The sequence below is a fragment of the Aspergillus candidus genome, assembly GCF_002847045.1.
Source record: "Aspergillus candidus strain CBS 102.13 unplaced genomic scaffold BDW47scaffold_14, whole genome shotgun sequence".
Lineage (NCBI taxonomy): Eukaryota > Fungi > Ascomycota > Eurotiomycetes > Eurotiales > Aspergillaceae > Aspergillus > Aspergillus candidus.
The window spans coordinates 229,480-247,300 of NW_020194019.1; the positions used below are offsets into that span (position 1 = coordinate 229,480).

Consider the following 17,821-nt stretch of genomic DNA (forward strand, 5'->3'; position numbering starts at 1 on the left):
AGCATCTCCCATAGCAGATGGCGCTGTGGCCTCGACAGAGTGCTGTATACCTCAGGCAGCTTGGCGTACCGGCTGACTCATTCACGACTACGGCGAGGTTTCTCTCCATCCCCGCAACAACAACAACAAGAGACAGTCCTGTTTCGTGCCCCCCCAGTCAGATCAATCAGTTGCTTCAGATTATACAGTCATGTCGCTTCTAGAAAGTCATCTGGAGCAGATCTCGCTCTCGTCCACCGCCATCGCGGAGCTCCCGTAAGGATTGACCCTCTCTTGTCCGCGATCAACCATCATGGCCAATGCTAACCTACCCACCTTCCAGATTCCCTCAACCGCGTCTCTTTACGAATGCCCTCCTAGGCTCTCACGATATTACGGCCTTGATTCGGGATACCGAGGCTCATGAGCGGGCTCTCTTCCAAACGGATCCCGCGGCCAAATCCGTTCATGCCTCGCAGCGACGAGCCACATCCCGACGGGCCACCGCGTTCGCCGCCGAGTCCGAGGGGGATTCCATGGCGAGCCGCATCTATTCCGCGCGGAACAATCGCAGTCAGTCTGCCGTGGCTCGGGTCTTGGGCTCTGACATGATGGAGGAGATCAAGCGATCCGCCGGCGCATCCTCCAGAGGTACCCGCGGCGAGGTCAACATTGATGTGCTGCTCCGAGGGGCGGAGATCTTATGCAACGTCTAGTGAGTACACGCGATCATGAAGAGAGGGACACCTTTTACCCCGGACTCTCCTCATCTATGACCCCGTCTCTCGTTGTCTCGTAATCTCCCCGCTAATGACATCCTCAGCCCAGTTGCTGGTGCGCAAGAGAAGATTGCCAGCCTCCGCTACCGCCACCAGCTGACCACAGACTCCATCGCTCAGTTAGAAGACCGCGTAGAGAGGAACACCGCCGAGCTGGAGGGTATGCGACACTCATATGGGGATGACTACGATGACTACGAGGCCTCGCGCCCCTCGCAGCCGGAAACGGTGGACGTGACCGACGCGGACATCCAGCGGGAAATGGAAGAAATCAGAGAACTGGAAAGGCGGAAACGGATGATGGAACATCGCGTTCATGGTCTCGAGCGCGATCTAGGCGGTTTGATGGGGTGATCTGCCTAGCTCTGCTTCTCCGGCTCGTGGGTGTGTCCCACCAAGCAGAATATTCAATATCGGACGAGCAAGGGACGCCTACTCGCGTCGACGCCACCCTACCTTTGGTGCGTCCATACCGAGCATATAGACTCCGGGAAACAGCCAGAGGATGCTACCCATTAACACCTTGGTGGGCGGGCAACACCCATGGTATGACCTTCCACTGCCCGGGTGCCTCCCATCCCTGGGCGTTGTCCGCTATCCCACCGCTCTTTGACCCATGCTTTTTGCACTGTCATTGAAAGCTATGTGCCCACTCGCTTTGTCTCTTTGTTGTAGGTGACAGCGCGGGAATCCGCCTCGTCGCTTGGACGGTATGGACGTGGCATGGAAATGGATAACCGGGATGATTGGTTCCATAGAATAGCCAGATGATATGATAATATGACCGTATGACCATATGATAATATAATAATCTGATTGATATCTGATCGCATAAATGGTGCTGTAAAATGCCAAGCGTGCGGCTCGGCGGCCCCGAGTTTCCGGCCAAAAGTCTCCGCCGCTTTCTCTCTGTCCGCTCCGTCGCATCAACTTCTTTCGTTCCCTCACTCCACTTCTGCCATCTCTTCTCTCCCTTTCGTCTCGTCCACCCACTTCATCTCACTTCTTTTCGTCAGGTCATCCCTGCGGAACCCTGATCGCCGTACCGCTCTTACTCCTCTGACACCATCCCCGCCCCTGGCGACCCACGAAACCTTGCACGCGTTCCGCTAGTTACATCACCCCCAGCTACGACCGACGACGACCTTCCGAACGACATCGATAGAGAAAACGTGAAGCTTCAAACGGATACAAACAGACAAAGAAAGGAACAAGCAACGTCAAAACAACCAGAATGGAGGGCTCTCAGGCTCCTGCCCCCCAGGCCCAGCCGCAGCCGCAGCCGCAGCAGCCTGTGGCCCCCCAGCACTCGAACTTGATCCGGACCGATCAGGTGCAGAAACTGCCTCATCTCAATGACCAGCAAAAGGCCCAGCACACCCAGTTGGTGCGCAACTTCTGGGAGGCGTTGAACCACGGCGACCCGCAGAGCCCGGAATACCAGCAAGCCCACGCCCGACTCGCCCAGCTGTCCCAGAACCTGATGAAAGGCATGCGCGTGTACCAACAGAGCCGCCAGCTCCAGCAGCAGCAGCAGCTCCAGGCCGCCGCTCAAGGCCAGCCCGTCCAGCGGTCGCAGTCGATCAACCCCCAGAGCTTCGCGCAGCTCCTTCCGCAGATCCAACAGAAGGTCAACACCCTGCAGTTCTTCCTGCCGCCCAACATCAACCCAGACGCCGTGCAGAACTGGCTGTCCGAGGCCAAGCTCCGGTACGGCATCGCCCTGCAGAAACAGGAGATCGGTCGGGCACGCGCGGCGGACGTACGAAATCAGTTTGGCCAGCGCCAGAGCCAAGGCAATTTGACCCAGGAGGAAATCCAAGAGTACAAGAATCGCCAGATGGCGGCCGAGAAGCTTTTCCGCGAGGGGAGCGATTTCCTAACCAAGTTCCGGGAACAGCAGGAGAATTTCAAGGCGCAACAGCAGCGCACGGGCATCCCCACCGCGCCGGCACTGCAACAGCAGCAACAGCCGCAGCAGCAGCAGCTGTCGCAGGGGACGACCGGTCCCGCGGCCACCGCGCCCGGTGTGACCGGTGCGAATCCCCCGGGCGCGATGCACCCGGGACAGGTGCCCACCCCGGCCCCCCACACCATCAACTCCGCCGTGAGTGCGGCACGGACCCAGGCCGGCCAGGCGGCGGCCATGTCGCCCTCCACGTCCCAACCGGGCCAGGCACCGGCCGGACAGACCCCGGGGGCGGCCACCCCCGTCCCACAGATGATGCCGCAGCAACCGCCGCAACCCCTCCAGCAACCCCCGCAGCAGATGCCACCCCAGTCGCAACCCCAACCGCAACCGCCACAGGGTCAACCGCAGCCAGGTCCGCCCGTATCGCAGGGTCCTTACGGCCAGGTGCCCAACCTCGACGGGTCAGCGCCGACGCCCACCGCGCAAACACCCGCCCCAGGGCCCCCGCGTCCGTTATCCCAACAAGCCGCCATGGCGCAAGCCGCGCAGAACTACACCAACACGGCAAACAACAACAACAACGCCCCGCTGAACCAAGCGCAGAGCATGTCGCAGTCCGCCAGCGCGTCATCCCACGCCCACCCGCAGGGCTACATCCCCAACCGCTCGACGGAGAACACGGCGCGCAACATCAATATGGTCATCCCGAAGAACCTGAACGTGCCGACGCCCGAACCCGTCAGCATGTCCCCGGCCCGGCCCACCCTCTCCGGCGGGCCCAGCCACGGCGCGATGGGAATGATGGGCCAGCCGGCCATCCAGAAGCACCCGGGCTACGTCCTCGAGGGCGAGGGCCAGCGTGTGTTGAGCAAGAAGATGCTGGACATCCTGGTCCGCCAGGTGACCGGCGGAGGCGAAGGCGAGGGACTCACCCCGGACGCAGAAGAGGTACATTCCTTCCTACCCGACATCTTTATCAACTTCCAACTGACTTGTTTGTTTCCAGTTCGTCCTCCAAATGGCCGACGACTTTGTCGACGACGTAATCACTGCCGCCTGCCGCCTCGCCAAGCTCCGGCCCTCATCGACCCTCGAAATGCGCGACATCCAACTCGTCCTCGAGCGCAACTACAACATGCGCATCTCAGGCTTCTCCACAGACGATCTCCGGACCATCAAGAAGCCGCAGCCCACGCAGGGCTGGACGCAGAAGATGTCTGCCATTCAAGCTGCGAAGGTCACGCAGGGGAAGGCCGAATAGTTCATTTCTTCTTTGCATCAAACTTGGCGTTTGTTGCTATTCTTTTCGTACCTCGGTTTATTTTATCTTTTTTTCATTTTTCATGAGTTGTTGGTTTGGTTTGGTTGGTTGATTGGGTTGGTTGTTAGCTGGCGTCGGAGGCTTTTCTTTTCATTGCTTTATTATCTTTGCTTGCTACTTGATACTTGAGATAGTGTCTACGGGGTTCCTACCTTACCCTACCTTATCCTCCTTACCTTACTTATAGTGATGCAATCCACCTGATGATTCTTTCTTTCTTTCTTCTGTCCCTTTCTTCTCCGTCTCTCTTCTTTTCCTTGTATCCTTTCTTTCTTTTACCGCCCACATGAATCAATGAACGAAAGAACGAATGAATCAGTTGAATCCCTTTGCATGTCTTCCTGGCGTTTTTCCCTCTTCGTTTCTCCGGTACTTTCATTTCTTAGTGTCCTGGCTTCATCCCATCATCTCTCCCCGGATATCTCGATTTCAGCCTAATCTGATCTGGTTCAATTCAATTCAATTCAATCAGGGTCAGAGTCAGTCTGAGATGATGGATGAGCCTAGTCTAGTCTATTCGAGAGTGAAAGAATTGTAATAACGAATGAATTCTCGGATTTGTCCTTTTCCTTTCTTTTCATGTAGGGTCATTCTATTCCGATACTTCTTACTACCCAGTAATAATACTATGGCTACTACTTCACTATCTAGCGACTACGAACAATCATAACAAAACAGATTGGTATCAATTCTCTAGACTTCTCTTCTTTCCGCTCTCTTCTTTCTTTCATCTTCATCTTCATCTTTCATCTCTCTCTCCATGCATCACATCTATCAAACGATCTTCTAAAGAGTAATGGAAATGAGATTGAAAAAAAAAAAAAGGAAGCATACCAAAAAAAAATAAGATAAGAAACGAAGGAAAGATGTATTAAAAAGCGCCAACAATGATGGATGGATGAATTGAATCCGCTCAAAACAGATAGACAGAGACAGACAGGCCTTGCTAGGGGGGACACGATCAATCAATCACAAGTGGACAAAAAGAGAAAAAGGATAACAACAAAGGAACAAGGGAACCCTATTGTATAAAGGGACCTGTAGATCACAAAACAGAAGGAAATGACTATACGAGAAACGATAGATAGACCGCTTGGGTCAATGAATGTAAGGGGACTGCATCATCGCAGATCCCGTCAGCCAGGGAGTCAGTCAATCGACCTCCTTGTAAAAGAACAGAATGGAAAATATGCGGTACATGCAGGATGTGGAGGTAATCTGAGATGCGTGTTCCGCCATCTAAAAGACCTCTCAACATAAACAAATAAGGAAATGGACAAAATAAGGAAATGGATATGTGTTCAAAGATAGTGGAGCAGATAAGATAATGCAGGCCATGCAAAACAAACCAAGGTTAAGGAGAGTCGAGTCGGTGAGACCAGAGACCGGATAGTTCCGGTCTCTGGTTGGGTTAAAAGGAAGGCTCAGCAGATCTACCAAGCAGCTGACAATATGGAGAGTGCATCGTATACGAGCCCACTTTGCCACGAAGGTAGATCCAGAAATGTGAGCTCTCGTATGTAAAAACCGCGGGAAGAGGAGAACGGATGGAGAGGAATTCGATGATAACGGGCGGAGAGGGAATCACAGCGGAAAAGAGTCGGAAAAAAAGAAAACAAGACGCCGGCAATGATGAACGGAACGGCTGCGAAATGGATATCATGAGGATCGATCAACACCAACACGCCAGGCCATGTGGCTAGCTGCACGATCAAAAGTAGCTATCGCGCGGCCCGTCCATGGCCACATGTTTGCCTTTCTCCATGGCCGGAAGCGGGGGTAGATCTTTATCGGCAGGCGGGCCATGACGGCTGTGTTGGCTATGACCGCCTACGCTGCTGGCCTCCCCCGCTTCGTCCACGATGGGCAACATGGATGCTGGTCCCGAACCGGGGGTGTCGGCTGGATCTCGCATCGTCGAGATCGTCCGGGGATGCGCGAGCGTCTGGGTCCCTTCTTTGGCCGCCTCCCTCTCCGCCGCCAACATGGTCCGCTCCACCGACGATGATCGTTCGACCGATGGCCGGCCAAGGGCGCGCGATTCGCGGACCCGTTCGGCCTCCTCCTTGGACATGGTGATGCCCTTGATGAAGTGGATGAAACGGTCCCCGTAACCTTCAGGGGGGACCGGGGAGATCTGGGTCCGATCATGCGAGAGGCCTTTGAAAAAGTGTTCAATCTTTTTCACGGTCCCGTACTGCAAAGAAAGCCATGTCAGTTTCACATCCACCAGGCTAAGTTCGGGTCCAACTTACATGTGTCAAACAGTCGATGATGCCCAGATAGTATATCTCCTCCCCGGGTTGGCCACTCTCATGCGTGGCGCGGAACCCACCGTCGTCGGAGTAGAAGACGTGGAACTTGCGCTCGTCGAGGATCTCTTCCGGCATCTTGGCCGTGGCTTTATCGAGAGGCACCGGACGCTCCCGCTTGATCAGCATGCGCAGTTCGCGCGCCTTGCGTTCGTTCTCCAGCTTCGACGGGGTCCGCATGAGCATGTTGGGGTTGGAATCCTCGTCCCGGTCCCCGCCGGGCTGGAACACCTGCAGCGTCTTGTCCCGCAGCTTCTCCTCGTTCCCCCGCTCGATGTCGTGGATGCCCACCAGCAGCGAGTAGTCCATGATCTTGAGCTTCTTCAGCAGCTCCACGTCGCGCTGGAGTTGGGCGACGAAGAACTCGCGTTTTTGCGGACCGCATTCCAGGTGTCGATTGCGGCGGACCCAGTTCAGGTCCTTCATGGTCGCGCGGGGGTTCTTCACCAGGTCCTCCTCGTGCAGATCGCGGCCGATGGTCGACCCCTTCAGGTCAAAGGTCTCGTGGATGTCGCGATGCGGCGGGAACAGGTTGTTCATGACGACGAAGTGGATCTTGCGGCCGTAGGCCATCTTGACCCGGTGCAGGCCGTAGAACTGCGAGATGAGCGTGTTCGGGTTCTTCTCGACGTGCTTGTAGTACTCGGGGAGGATCTTCCGCAGCAGCTTGTGTTCCGAATGGTGGATGGTCTTGATGATGTATTTGTAGTCGCGGGAGAAGTAGAAGAAGCTCCCGCTCTTGCCGGGGGAGCCCAGTTCGGAGAGAATATACTTGCTGGTGAGGGACATGAGATAGTCGGCGGGGTCCAGGCGGAATTTGGCCCGCAGACGCCGGAACACCCAGGGGGCATAGTCCTTAAATTTGAAATCGTATTTGGCGGATGGCGTGAGCTCGTTGCCGGTTCTATTGCATCCCCGTCTCCGGTCAGCAAAACAGGGGTAGACTTGAAAGAGGGGGAAGGGGACGAACATGTCAAAGGAAAACTTATGCTTGGCTTGAAAGTCGGCCGGGGTCAACTCGCGGTCCATCTTGGCGTTGATCCGCGAGACGGTGAAGCGGATGCCGGTCAGCATGTTGTAGGCCGTCACCCAGTTGACATGGTTCTGGTCGACCTTGGTGCCCACGATGACGCGGTCGTCATCGTCGTCATCGCGGCGGCGCTTGCGCGAGGCGCGCCGCTGCTTGATGGCTTCGGCCCATCGGGCAGCATCCTCGTCGGGGTTCGCTTCGTCGGGAAAGGATTCCGAGCGGTTCGTGCGGCTGGCCCGGCGGCCCAGACTGAGGGAGGTGCGCCGGATATTCCCCGAGGTGGGCGAGAGCCGACCGGTGGCCAGGGCGGCGTCCTCGCCGTGGTCGCGACTGCTCCGACGACCGCTGGTGGTTCGCGGCACCTGCAGAGTGTGTCGATGGCGCAAGCTGGAGGCGCTCCCTTCAAGCTGGTTGGCGCCCTCCATGCTGGGTGGGATGGGCGGGGAGGAGTAGCGGTTGGGACCGTTCTGGGAGGGGGACAAGCGGTCGGGATCCGGCGAGAGGCGACCAGCCTCGTCAAGCTGCGAGGTCGACGGACGGGCCGAGTCCGGCTGTGTGGCCACCTCGTCGACCGAGGGGCGGGCGTGGTCGCCGTTGAGCATGGGTTTCCCATTTAGCGACCGACTCCCTATCGGGGTGCCGTTGACGGGCTGGCTGGTGACGGAGGCCGCCGCGGAGCCCGCGCCGCCGCCGGCGTCCAACGACCGCCTCGAGAAGTCGCGGTCCAGCGAGATGGAGGGCCTGCCCCCATCGCGGGGATCTCGCGGCGACCCATTCAAGGAATGGAGACTGCCATCCTTGGATTGTGGCAATTCTCGGGTATACGAACTGACGCTGGATCGCGGCGGGTGGAGCGAGTAGGCGCTCCCATTGGTGAGGTAAGGGCGTTCGTTGGGAGGGGTGTTGAGATGGCTGGAGTCACCATTGGGCCAATTTGTCCACAGAAACGTGTTCCCGACAGAGGCCTTTTCGGGCCGCTTCCCCTGTGGTGAATCAAACGAATGAGGATGTGACGACGGAGCGGTAGCCGTCTGACTCTGATAGGGGATGTCGTTGGCAAACGACGGCATGATCGAATGGGATTTAACTCCGGGGAGTCAAACCAGGGGAGCGGGAACCGGGACAACGGAGGTCGAAAAAGGGGGGGGGCAGACAGCACGGTGACGTGCAGTCTGCGATCGTCGATCAAACGAACCCGGGGGTAACTTTCCAAAGGGTCAATCGGGGAAAGAGATAGAGAGGAGAAAAGGGAGGAGGGTGGACGAGGAGGATCTGTGAGTGACTTCTGGATCGAATAGGCGGCAGGATAGCGCAGAAAGGAAGAGGGGGGGGGTTGTTTAAGAATCCGATCAATAGACCGAGCGAGATGCACGAAACAAAGTCCCCGAGCTGGCAGCCAGCCGGGACAGGCGTGGTAAAAGGAAATTTAACGACCGATAGGCATGATCATGCGAGAGGAGGAGAGGTCGGACAGTCCGGCACCGTAGTGTTGGCGTGTTCAGTAACGGGATATGACCGTCAATCCAAGTGGGAAGGGGGAGGGTTAGAGAGGAAAGGAGGCAGAGAATGGCGATCAAGGCGGACGGAAAAAAAGGAAGACGAGCAAAACAGAAGGGTATCGAAACGAGAGAGAGAAAAGACGACGCCGGAATGGGATGGAGAGGGAGGATGAAGTTAAAATGAAAGATCGGATAGTGAGAGTGAGAGGGAAGAAGAGGAAGAGAGAAAGTAAGAGAGGAAGAAGGGGAAGAGGGAGGATTGATTACGCTGTATTGGAATTACCGGCGGTTTCAAGGGCCAAGACGGAGGGTGATGGGGCGACCTTGGCGGGATGGACGGGCCAGACTCGAAGGAAAATATATTCAATACGAGTGTGGTACATATAATACGGATAAGAATAATACCACCCTTGATATATAGTTATAGTTATAGGATGGAAGAAAGGCGGATGAATCAGAGAGACTCTGGAGAAATCGAGAGAAAATCAGAAAAGATAAGAAGGAAATAAGAATAGAATCCGGAATAAAGCAAGATATTCACAGTCCAGAGTCCAGACTGAGATGTTGTTATTCTTATCCAACCCACTCCGAACCACAGGGATCCATCGTGGCCAATACTGGCTGAGAAAAATCGGATCCACTTTCAGCTCTCACTCAATTCTTGACTCTCAGCTGTCAATTCTGAAATCTTTAATCAGATTGTCTATCGTAAGATACTGTTGTCAGTCGGGGGATTTCTTGGTGTACTGACAGCAGCAAGGATGGTTCCGTATTGACCGGACGGGATGTATATATATATATGCAGGAGTTATGCATATGTTTGTAGGATCCGGATTTTGGATACAACATATTTTATACTTATGCCTTAATATATATATCCACCTAAGTGTGTCCATATACTTGGAATGTACAACGACACCATGAACACTCACACCATATAGTAAGTAAATAGCTAGTACATACAATATATTACTTAGGTAGTCGAATTGACAAGAATTATGAATCAGACCCCGAAAGATCGACAAGACAACGTCACCTCCAGCCCATTTTGACGCAATCCCTTTATCTATCGTCTACCCCACTCGTAGTCCAGTAGCACTAGTGCCATTGATGCATCCAAAGACATCTGTCAGAATTCTAGATTCTGTATATGGTGGTCTTGATTCAATACAGGCACCAAGGAAGAAAGATGTCGGGATGGAGTTGCCATAGTATAGGTAGTATTACATCCGCCATACATCTACAACACCCCGTCAACCGTCCCTACCAAATCATGGACAACGCGTTCATTGCAAATTGACAACCGTCCTTGGACAGTGCTCCTAAATCCACTCAAAAAGAATAAGAATTAAAGAAAAGAAAGATCAAGAGGATTCCCCATAGTAAAATCCACCACAAGACGCCAACCCGACCAAATCGCAACAAAACCAAACAACAGAATCACAATCACACCCCTTTCATCCCTGAGATTCACCACATGGTCTCTCGAGATAGTCAAGGAGATGGAAACAAACAAATGAGAAAAAAGTTACAGCCGAAGAAATGAAAGGGAATACAGCCCAAGAACCCAAAGCGCGCACACATCACAAGAGAAACGAAACCCACAAAAGAAAACATCAAGCGGTCGCTGAGAATGTCAAACAGGTATTGATTCAATCAACACCGTTAGGCCTTCTTGGCTGTCGACTTCTTGGTCTTTTCGGAAGCGGGCTTCGCCGTCGTCTTGGTCACGCGGCCAGACTTGGTCTTTCCCGTCACCTTGGGCTTGTCGACCACGGCGGGAGCCTGCTGCCCGTTAGCACGATGGCCGTCTAGTCGCGAGTATGATGGCTTAAGACTTACCGACGTCTTGCGGGGCTTCGCGGTGTTGGCCTTGGTGGCGGTGGTCTTCTTGGTGGCGGTGGTGGCCTTCTTGGTGGTGGTCTTGGGCTTCTCAGCCTTCTCCGGCTTCTCGGCGGCCTTCTTGGCGGTCGAGGTCTTCTTAGCGGGGGCCTTGACAGACGAAGTCTTCTATTCAGAGGTTAACAAAATAAATCCATAAAAGAAAACAAAACACAAAGAAAGGTGAAGGAAGAAGAAAACATACCTTGGCGGCGGGCTTCGCGACGGACTCCTTGCGGGCGAGCTTCACGGGTCCCGAGGGGCCTATGAAAGACGCGTTAGCGACCCCATCAAAACATCTCACCTCCTAAACAAAGGCGACGCGCGATCGACGCAGGAACACTGGTCGCTTGCATGGAAAGCATCGACCAGTACACCGGGAAAAATCAAGGACGCGACTCGGAGACTTACCCTTGGGCTGGGTGAATTCACCCTTCTCGACACCCGCCTTGATGGCCTTGTTGAACTGGCTATCAAAGGCGGGAGTGGAGGCGGCGGTGATCTTGTTGTTGGCCAGCACGTACTTCTTGACAGACTGGCGACTATGAGGGGAAATGTGTTAGCTGGGGGGAGACCAGACCGATATAAACGTCATCCACGGTTGCCACGTCGCCGAGGGTCGGGACCCTGCATGGGAGGATCGGAAGAAAAAAGAAAAAAGGAAAAAAGGGGGAAATAAGAAGAACACGTTGACATACCTGCTACCATTGCGCTCTTTCAGCTATCAAGGAAAAAAGAGTCAGCAACATAATCAACCCCAATAAGTCTTGGGAGTCGTGGTGGTGAAAGCGCCAGGGTCGACGTGTCACCGGTCGGGCGACCCGGGCGCCCGTCATCCCCCTCAAGACGCGCCACGGACAACGTGATTAACTCACATTCTGGATGGCGTTGGTGATCATAGCTATATCATTCGAATCAGCAGTCGCTCGCGACAGAAATGATATATAACATAATATCATGCGATGGGTTGGGGAGAAAAGATCAGGAGAAACATACCACGGTAGGAGACATGGGCCGGAGCAGCAGCAGCCTTCTTGGGGGCACCAACGGAAGCTTTCTTGGGAGGCATCTTGAAGTGGTTTGGGTATTAAAACGGATGGGAACTACAGGAGGATCGAAGCTAGAAGAGCTGAGAAGAGTTCAAGTAGAAGATAGATGAGAGCGATGTGGTGGGAAAGAAGAAGAAGTGTCGAGGGGGGGGGAAGGGGTGGGAGAACCGCGGGGCATGCGTTGCTTTATAGGGCAGCGGGTGTTGACACAAGATCACTCGCAAGCACAACACGTCAAGTCGCTCGTTTTATTATTTTTTCCCTTCTTTCTTTCTCTCGTTTTTCTTTTTAATTTTGATTCTTATGGTTCTAATTGGATTTGATTTTTCTCGATATATTTCGCTTGGATTTTTTCCCTTCTGTTTCACTGTCTTATCATGTGCTTGGTCTTCTCCCCCTTTGGCCTGGCTTTTTTGGCTGTTTTTCTCTTGCGACTGACTTTGGTGTGCGCGACATTCTTCGGTTGACCGTAGCGATTGTAGTCCACCATTGATTATGGATGTTGTAGATAATTTTCAATTCTTTTCTGGGTCGCAATGATTGTTTATATTGAGTACTCGTATCCATCCATTACGTAGTGGGCGAGAAAGAGGACGGTGGTCTGGTCAGTTGTTGTTGTTCCGTTGTCGCGCATTCTGAACATCCCCCATCCACGCGTTACTCCTCCATCCTCCAACCTTCCATGCTCTCTCCCCCCTGGCTCTCCTGGCTCTCGAGTCTCAGAATCGCTCCGGCTCGTTCGTCGGCTGTTGGACTTCCAAACCTTACCAGTTACACGGACCGATTGTGCTGTCCATTCCCCTCGGACCCCCTGTGGTGTTTCGGTTTTTCTTGGGTCCTAATCGCATGGTCGCGTTCGCAACCCAACGCCCAGCGCATCTTCGGTCGCAACTCCTCTCCAGGGTCGCATCGAGTATGGTTGGATCGAAGAGATACAGCGATCGTCTTACATGAGATAAGGCACTCATCCATCGGGTGAACCCAAGCAGTAAATTGAGATAGGCCGGTTGGCATCAATAGACGTATATACTTCTGTTCCACGCGACAGTTCAATCAAGCTCATCACCTCCTCACATCGTGCGCCGTTCTGGGATATCCGGAGTAACCGAGTGGCCCGTCCCTTGCATCTTTCCCCTCTCTGATCCCAAGCTACAGAAGTTAACCCAGGTGGGGAGGCAGAAAGCGCAAATGCGATTGATGCTCTGTCGTGCAGTCCCAAGGTCCGGAAGCGGGTCGATGAAGCCATCCGAGTAACGCGCCAAACCCTACATACGGAGATAGATATACCATTCACAACTACGTTGCACTGTGTATCGTGAGACGAACCGTTCTAGAGGAGTCCCCTCGGTAGTCAAGTTACTGGAATATAGTTTTTTGTAAACTCTCATCCTCGACCATGGGTGGGAAAGCTGACGGGGGAGATTGGTGATCCATCCATTTGCCGGATGGGTCAGGATCACCCGGTCAGCTCACTAGCTGCCAACCTCCACTCTCTGCGAATTACCCTTCAGAAGTCCCATGGATTGGATTCAGCAACGGCTTGCATGTGGTCACGGATTTCTTTGTCTGTACTTTATAGGCTTTTCTACCCGAGCACTGACAGCGCCTCGTTCCGTGGATGGGCATCGTCGCAGAACGAGCCGGACAAAGGAGACGCGCGGATCATCACACGGGACCCCTCCCATCGCAGGCAGTATTAACTTTGCCATTCACGTCATTGGCGAGAAGATTTTGGAAAAAGGTTCCAACAGTAGATGCCAGTTGCGACGGTCGAAAACAGCCGTCCAGCGCATCCGAGTGGAATGCTTGGCTGGTGTTCTCCATCGGGACGGAGTGATCCAATCGTAGAAGTCGTGATCTACCGCGCAGGTCCCGTCTCCTATGCTCTATGAGGATTTACCTGAACTGGACGGGGAGAATTACACCCCTCAATTGAATTTCGACTATTGAACGGAACGGGATGAGAGTGGTGGTGGCCCTTGAACGATGTTACCTGGCAGGGGCTCTCGGTAGCCACATCCACACTTTTTATATATCTCAACCGGCGGCGATGATCTCTCCCTCCAACTTTCTCGGATGGTCTCACCGGACCCAGAAATACATGAAAGATGGTTGCTTCTATCAAACAAGTAAAGAGAAACTCTCTTTCCCCACGATACGACGCCATAATCACCAAGTTATATTCTATTGGCCGACGACGAACCGGTATTTGGCATCTATTCACTAGTATCGTCCTGTCCGAACTATGAGAGCTATGCGCCGGACAGAGTCTTCCAACACAGTCGCCCAAATCACTGCCACCTGGCTGTCCAGCCCCGACCAGACGTGACTCACCGTCTATCCTGGATGTTTCAAAAGAACCATGGACCGTTGCGACGCCACGATCACGCTCTGCGTCTGTTCTTGGGGGATGCGTCGGCTCGGCTGTTGATCTAGACTACGAACAGGGATGATGGATGGGTCGACCATAACGGTTGCTGCTGTCGCATTCTCTTCATGGACATTGATCTACAGGATTCGTACTTCGAGAGATCGCCTCTATGGTAGCATCAAAACTGGTCAACACGATAAGGAGAGAAGAAGGACAGCGAGTAGGAGAAGCAGTTGTTTTGCTTTTATGCGGTTGTTGTGCATAGTCAGCGATAACCCTATCAGCACGTGATGACCCCGGATCTCCACATCTGAACATCCGGTATAGTTACAACTTACAACTTCCTGTCGCCATGACTCAGAGTGTGCTCTTGCGTCCAGGGGTACTTTTGATTCATGAGTCGCAATGTTACACACCTCATCTAACAGACTTCAGCTCGACCGTGGATCGGATTATTGGGATCACGCCGGCCATGTGACGACGCTCAGGCAGGGCCAGGTCCAGCCTGCTCCAAGAATTAGAATTCAACGTCGGAGAGATACCGGATTGAAGACACAGTGTCCCTGAGGTCTATATAATTGACCTGGACTTCACGGTAGAGATGTAAGGACAACCCCAATCGCAGCTGTATCACCATCATGATTATTACCGTTGTGTTTTGGAAAATATGCATCGTCATCACCGGACGAGGTAAGCATGACACTAACTAATACGAAACCCATACTAGTACCGCTGATAACGTCGGACTAGAACGATTCCTCCCCGCCCATGTAATTCTCCACGCTTTCCCCTCCTCCACCTTCTACATCATAGTCTTTTTTCCTCTTCTCCCAGATCTCGTGGAGATGGATGCGTTTCCGCCATGAAAAGAAGTCGTACCCTTTTCGAAGCCGGGGAAGATGCGTCGTCCGCGTCGTCCCCGCAGGGCCCTCCCCCCCTCCCGAGGGTCCCCGAACTGGGTGCCCGGCAAGGCCCCACGCACTTCCCCAAGATCTCCCGGCGCATACGCGCCTGCACCGAGTGTAAGAGACACAAGGTGCGATGTGACATGAACGAGGGCGACGCCGCCTGCCACCGATGCTGTCGGATGGACTTGAAGTGCGTTGTCAATAAGAATCTCCAAACGTTGTTGGACGATGAGACAGAGTATTTACGATCCACCACCACCTCCTCCGCCGTGCCATTGCTGATACGCTGTCGTGTGATCCTCCAGGTGGAAAACGATCATGGAGCGCGCCATGTCCGATCTTCTCCGGAAGGCTGGCCTCCCGGATCTGGCCTCTTACCAAGCGCGGGGAAGCCCCGCGGATGGCCAGACCCCTCCCCGGAAGAGAAGAGACCGACAGGACTCGACCGTGTCCCTGGAAGACCCCGTGAGCATGACGAACGGTGGCCAGAGGATGGAGTCTGCTGAGGCGGGTGTCCCCTCCGTGACCGCCCCGCCGACGACCGCCGCGCCGCAGACCTTCTCGCAGCCGACGCAATATGCTCTCGACCGCGAGGAGAACGGGACGTCGTCGTTGGTCACGGCGCCCATGGGGAGCCTGTACGAAGTGACGCAGTTGAGTGACATTCACGCGGGCACCCCTGAACGACAGCATGCCCTAAACGGAGCGCTCGTCACGGACTTCATATCCAAGGGAGTGGTCGGTGTCGACGAGGCGGAGGAATTGTTCGACTACTTTGACCAGGTGCTGAACCGATATCTGTGGGACGGAATTGCACTGGTGCATAAGGACCTCACGTCGGCGCGGAATTCCTCTTCGATGCTTTCCGCTGCCATCTTGGCCGTGACGGCTTTGCATAGGCCCCACAAGGAACGGACGTTCGACATCTGCTACACCGAGTTTGCCAAGTTGGCGTCGGAGTCGATGTTGGACCGTCACCATACCTTGGATGATCTGCGCGCGCTCTGCATCGGCGCCTTCTGGCTGGCCGACGTCAGCTGGAAGCTGTCGGGATATGCCGTCCGCATTGCGACCGAGCGTGGCCTGCATCAGTCGTATCGGAAGGCCACTCTGGGGTTGCCTGAACATGTGGAGCAGGCCCGACTGTGGTATCTTCTTTACGTGAGTTTTCTGTTTTCCTTTGTTCTCTATTCTTTACTTTTCTCCCCCCATCAGGATCCTTCTAACGTCGCAGACCCTCGAACATCATTTCTCAATTGCGTACGGACGACCGCCCATCATCCACGAAGACCAGAGTATCATCAACCATCACACCTTCACCCTCTCCCCGACCGCGCCGCAGTCCGATCTGCGATTGCACAGCCAGGTCGACCTGTTCATCATCCTGACCCGGATCTATCATGCCTTCGGGCCCGATGTCGACCTCGAGGTCCCCGAGAGTGATTTTCCAACCATCGACCAATTCGACACCAACCTCGCGGAGTGGCAGGCGGCGTGGTTTCCCCGATTAGGTGGGTTTTCTATTTCAACCTTATTTGTTTATACATCCTTTATTTTTCCGTTGCTGACCTCAACAGTGGGCAGCCGGTATGTCGGAGCGTACCCATATCGGGCCGTCTACCTACACTACAACTTCTCGCGGCTGCAACTCAACTCGGTAGCGCTACGGACCTACCACTCCTCGACGTCGACCCGGCCCATGTCCGAGGCGCGGCGCAAACGCGCGAATTTAGCGATCGAGTCGGCGATCGGCACCCTCCGTGTCGTGCTCGACGAGCCAGACATCCAAGCAGCGCTGGTAGGCGTGCCACTATACCTCCACAGCATGATCACTTTCGCGGCAGTCTTCCTGCTAAAGATCGCCGCCAAATGCTGCTCCTGCGGCCGCCGCGGGGCTCCCGGACCTCCAAACTCGATCGCGGCCGCTGGCCTCGCCATCGACAACGCCTCGGTGCGCACTCTAGTCGGCCAGGTCATCGACCTGATGGTATCGTGCAGCAAGCGCGCCAGCGAGCGTCACCTCAGCCACCACATTGCGCGCGGCCTGCGCAAGATGCTCACTGGCCTGGAAGAGTGGGAGAAGCGGACCGCCGGCAGCCCGCCGTCATTATCCTCCTCCTCCGCCTCCTCTTTCCTAGGGGCGGGCCGGCCACACTCACACGACCCGACCCCGCTGTTCAAGCCAGTCATCATCCCGGGCTCCCAGCCTCTAGGAGCGGGAGACACTATCCTCCACCCTCCGCCGCCGCTGCTGGGGGTGGCGCCGCTGTCGGCGGAACGCGGTCACGGCTTGGAACCGCCGGCGGCGGCGGAGGCGGATAAACCGCAGCCTGGTCTGTCGGAGGGGTCGATCGACCCTATGATGGCGGATTTGTGGGGGTTCGATGAGGAGTATTTTCCGACGGGGGTGTTTGATTTTTTGCAGTCCCAGATGCCGGCATAATTCTCTGTCCTCTGTGAATGATTGATCTGCTGGTTAGATGTATATCAGGGTGTATGGTGGAGATATAGTATATGATGCTGTATTAATGGGTGGCTTAGGATTGTATATACATTTATGGTAAGGGTTGTCTGTTTGGGTTTGTTTTACTCTTGTTGATACTATTGTTTGTTCTGAGAATGACATGTATACTCCAGCCGCAAATATCTCAATGTCAATATTCAATCTATCAGTAATCGAATAACAAATACCATATCAATCCTATCTCAACATAGCTAGTATCAAGGGAGAATGGCCTACCGGCATACCAACTGAAGCCAAGCCAAGGTATCTATGTGCT

General features: G+C 54.4%; 5 protein-coding genes across 5 annotated transcripts; 3 read left to right on the plus strand and 2 right to left on the minus strand.

The window, feature by feature from the left end:
* The first annotated feature begins 23 nt into the window (after positions 1-23).
* On the plus strand, positions 24-1,528 carry BDW47DRAFT_103455 (uncharacterized protein). Its single transcript, XM_024812079.1, has 3 exons — positions 24-255; positions 323-694; positions 803-1,528. The coding sequence occupies exons 1-3, from the start codon at positions 191-193 to the stop codon at positions 1,110-1,112; spliced, it is 747 nt and encodes a 248-aa protein (XP_024673329.1). The 5' UTR covers positions 24-190; the 3' UTR covers positions 1,113-1,528.
* Positions 1,529-1,700: 172 nt separating this feature from the next.
* On the plus strand, positions 1,701-4,299 carry BDW47DRAFT_130968 (putative transcription initiation factor TFIID subunit 12). The gene is made up of 2 exons (XM_024817212.1): positions 1,701-3,618; positions 3,677-4,299. The coding sequence occupies exons 1-2, from the start codon at positions 1,993-1,995 to the stop codon at positions 3,929-3,931; spliced, it is 1,881 nt and encodes a 626-aa protein (XP_024673330.1). The 5' UTR covers positions 1,701-1,992; the 3' UTR covers positions 3,932-4,299.
* Positions 4,300-5,476: 1,177 nt separating this feature from the next.
* Positions 5,477-8,551, minus strand: BDW47DRAFT_14954 (1-phosphatidylinositol-4-phosphate 5-kinase). Its single transcript, XM_024818321.1, has 3 exons — positions 7,274-8,551; positions 6,247-7,207; positions 5,477-6,188 (listed from the first exon to the last, which is right to left on the minus strand). Exons 1-3 carry the CDS (start codon positions 8,401-8,403, stop codon positions 5,703-5,705), a joined length of 2,577 nt encoding a protein of 858 aa, XP_024673331.1. The 5' UTR covers positions 8,404-8,551; the 3' UTR covers positions 5,477-5,702.
* Positions 8,552-10,103: 1,552 nt separating this feature from the next.
* BDW47DRAFT_103460 (linker histone H1 and H5 family-domain-containing protein) lies at positions 10,104-11,879 on the minus strand. Its single transcript, XM_024812080.1, has 7 exons — positions 11,710-11,879; positions 11,589-11,614; positions 11,412-11,434; positions 11,125-11,255; positions 10,919-10,977; positions 10,675-10,842; positions 10,104-10,617 (listed from the first exon to the last, which is right to left on the minus strand). The coding sequence occupies exons 1-7, from the start codon at positions 11,780-11,782 to the stop codon at positions 10,498-10,500; spliced, it is 600 nt and encodes a 199-aa protein (XP_024673332.1). The 5' UTR covers positions 11,783-11,879; the 3' UTR covers positions 10,104-10,497.
* Positions 11,880-14,995: 3,116 nt separating this feature from the next.
* BDW47DRAFT_130970 (uncharacterized protein) lies at positions 14,996-17,691 on the plus strand (the record flags this gene model as incomplete). The annotated part of the gene is made up of 4 exons (XM_024817213.1): positions 14,996-15,279; positions 15,347-16,202; positions 16,276-16,552; positions 16,619-17,691. 4 exons carry the CDS (start codon positions 14,996-14,998, stop codon positions 17,482-17,484), a joined length of 2,283 nt encoding a protein of 760 aa, XP_024673333.1. The 3' UTR covers positions 17,485-17,691.
* Positions 17,692-17,821: the final 130 nt, after the last annotated feature.

What these genes read in the sequence shown, in the direction of transcription:
- BDW47DRAFT_103455 (XM_024812079.1), top strand. Translation starts at nt 191, where the DNA reads ATGTCGCTTCTAGAAAGTCATCTGGAGCAGATCTCGCTCTCGTCCACC. An exon ending in ACCGCCATCGCGGAGCTCCC is followed by an intron (nt 256 to 322) that starts GTAAGGATTGAC and finishes CCCACCTTCCAG; the next exon opens with ATTCCCTCAACCGCGTCTCT. An exon ending in GAGATCTTATGCAACGTCTA is followed by an intron (nt 695 to 802) that starts GTGAGTACACGC and finishes TGACATCCTCAG; the next exon opens with CCCAGTTGCTGGTGCGCAAG.
- BDW47DRAFT_130968 (XM_024817212.1), top strand. Translation starts at nt 1,993, where the DNA reads ATGGAGGGCTCTCAGGCTCCTGCCCCCCAGGCCCAGCCGCAGCCGCAG. An exon ending in TCACCCCGGACGCAGAAGAG is followed by an intron (nt 3,619 to 3,676) that starts GTACATTCCTTC and finishes GTTTGTTTCCAG; the next exon opens with TTCGTCCTCCAAATGGCCGA.
- BDW47DRAFT_14954 (XM_024818321.1), bottom strand. Translation starts at nt 8,403, where the DNA reads ATGCCGTCGTTTGCCAACGACATCCCCTATCAGAGTCAGACGGCTACC. An exon ending in CATAAGTTTTCCTTTGACAT is followed by an intron (nt 7,208 to 7,273) that starts GTTCGTCCCCTT and finishes GGGATGCAATAG; the next exon opens with AACCGGCAACGAGCTCACGC. An exon ending in TCATCGACTGTTTGACACAT is followed by an intron (nt 6,189 to 6,246) that starts GTAAGTTGGACC and finishes CTTTCTTTGCAG; the next exon opens with TACGGGACCGTGAAAAAGAT.
- BDW47DRAFT_103460 (XM_024812080.1), bottom strand. Translation starts at nt 11,782, where the DNA reads ATGCCTCCCAAGAAAGCTTCCGTTGGTGCCCCCAAGAAGGCTGCTGCT. An exon ending in AAAGAGCGCAATGGTAGCAG is followed by an intron (nt 11,256 to 11,411) that starts GTATGTCAACGT and finishes TTCCCCTCATAG; the next exon opens with TCGCCAGTCTGTCAAGAAGT. An exon ending in TCGCGAAGCCCGCCGCCAAG is followed by an intron (nt 10,843 to 10,918) that starts GTATGTTTTCTT and finishes ACCTCTGAATAG; the next exon opens with AAGACTTCGTCTGTCAAGGC.